The sequence below is a fragment of the Rhagoletis pomonella genome, unplaced genomic scaffold (assembly GCF_013731165.1).
Source record: "Rhagoletis pomonella isolate Grant_MI unplaced genomic scaffold, Rhpom_1.0 Rhpom_scaffold_00013, whole genome shotgun sequence".
Classification (NCBI taxonomy): Eukaryota; Metazoa; Arthropoda; class Insecta; order Diptera; family Tephritidae; genus Rhagoletis; species Rhagoletis pomonella.
In genome coordinates this window covers 5,816,688-5,818,443 of record NW_023458567.1, presented here as the reverse complement: position 1 = coordinate 5,818,443, position 1,756 = coordinate 5,816,688, and the positions used below count along the sequence as shown (strand labels likewise).

The 1,756-nt window shown below is 37.8% G+C and overlaps 1 protein-coding gene across 1 annotated transcript; it reads left to right on the top strand.

Moving 5' to 3' along the window:
• The first annotated feature begins 85 nt into the window (after positions 1-85).
• On the top strand, positions 86-1,694 carry LOC118748649 (zinc finger protein 91-like). Its single transcript, XM_036483232.1, has 2 exons — positions 86-702; positions 771-1,694. Exons 1-2 carry the CDS (start codon positions 250-252, stop codon positions 1,509-1,511), a joined length of 1,194 nt encoding a protein of 397 aa, XP_036339125.1. The 5' UTR covers positions 86-249; the 3' UTR covers positions 1,512-1,694.
• The last annotated feature ends 62 nt before the right edge of the window (positions 1,695-1,756 follow it).

Below are 1,756 nucleotides of genomic sequence, written 5' to 3'. Positions count from 1 at the left end.
TTTTTGTAATAATCGATTTACAAAGCAGTTAAAGTCCTCTTCATTTTTTATGAATTTGGGTATATGTATATTTCCTCAAACAAAGACTATCGATAGTGGCCAACCACCATTAGATAGAGCAAAACAATGGAATCATTCGATGGTATCGATAGTACCATTGATAGTTTTACAGCTTTAGTGCCGATGTTTTTGGAAAAAAATTGTGCATTTGTTTACGCTTGGGCTGTGAAAAATTGAATTGGTTTCGCCATGCTTAAACTACTTCCCAGCAGCTCATTTGGAGGTAATCCAAGCGCAAAATGTGGAGAAATCTACTGTCACAGCTCCACCGAATTTACCATAGTTTGTTCGCTCTGCGGCTTGAAAGCATTCCACTATGAGGACTTCTTGTTGCACTGCAAAAATGTACACTTCGAAAATGATTTGTTGAGGACTGAGGAAGTCCTTCTCGAAGTGACACCTTACTTGGCAGCAAATGTGAAAGATGAGCTTTTAATTGAAGAAAACAGCGATGACGTTGAATTCATGGAAGTGAACGACTTTGACATATCTGATGCTGAGGACGAAAAGGCTGGATTACGCATCATGAAATGGGAACAGAAACAGGCTTTGTTTGAGTCTCTGGAGACTGGGACGCAAAATGACGAGGAGGATAATTATGATAGGGATCAAGATTTCTCACCAACTTCACATAAAAAAAAGGTATACCATTTCTCTAAAAAATTGCTAGTGGCAAATATGTACTTTACATACCAGGTTTTAAATTCCAGCTTAAAGAAATTAAACGTGTTCGAACTGAAACATACAAATGTGAAATATGTTCTCGTACTTACAAAAGCAAACATAATTTACGCCTACATTTGCAAAAAGCACATAGTCCTGAAGGAGGAAAGACTTTAGCTATACAAATGCAAAAATGCGAGGAATGTGCGGAAGAATTTAAAACATTGCGTAGTTTGGAAGATCATTGCCTAACAGTGCATGGAGGCATGAAATGTTCGCTTTGTGAAAGGAGATTAACGTCAAGGACAAATCAGTTAAGGCACATTGAAACTCACACGCACGGAACAGAGCGGAGATTTGCCTGCGATTACGAAAACTGTACGAAACGCTTCTTTACACGTCGACAATATCAAGCTCATAAGCGCATCCACACCAGAGCCAAGAACTTCATTTGTGATATTTGTGGCTATTCCTGTCGAGTGCCTGAAATGCTTAAGGTACATTATCGTTCACATACAGGAGAAAAGCCATACGCTTGTGAGGAATGTGGAAAACGTTTTATATCTAAATCGGCAGTCAGAGAGCACAAAGTAACGCATGGTACAGAACGTCCACATGTGTGCAAAGTATGCGATCGTTCATTTGCTCATGCAAAATCTCTCTATCACCATAAGTTCTTGCATCTAGAAGAGAAGAAATTCAAATGTAAGGTTTGTGGACAAGCATATGCGCAGCTAGCGGGATTGGCTGGGCATATGAGACGACACCGCGAAGATGGTGAATGTTGAATAGATATCCAAGTTATTAAGGAAAACTTCTTTATATTTATTTTATGAAGTAAACTCTTTCTATTTAAAACACACAGCACAGTCATCGGATAATGATAATTATAATGCCTTAAAAATATAAAATGTTACGGATTAAAAATAAAAATAATGGTCGGAATAGTTGTTCTGAGAACTTGCATTACAGTTTTCGAACTTTATTTATAACAAGTAATTTTGAAGCAAGTCAAGAAGCCGCAGAGAAAAAA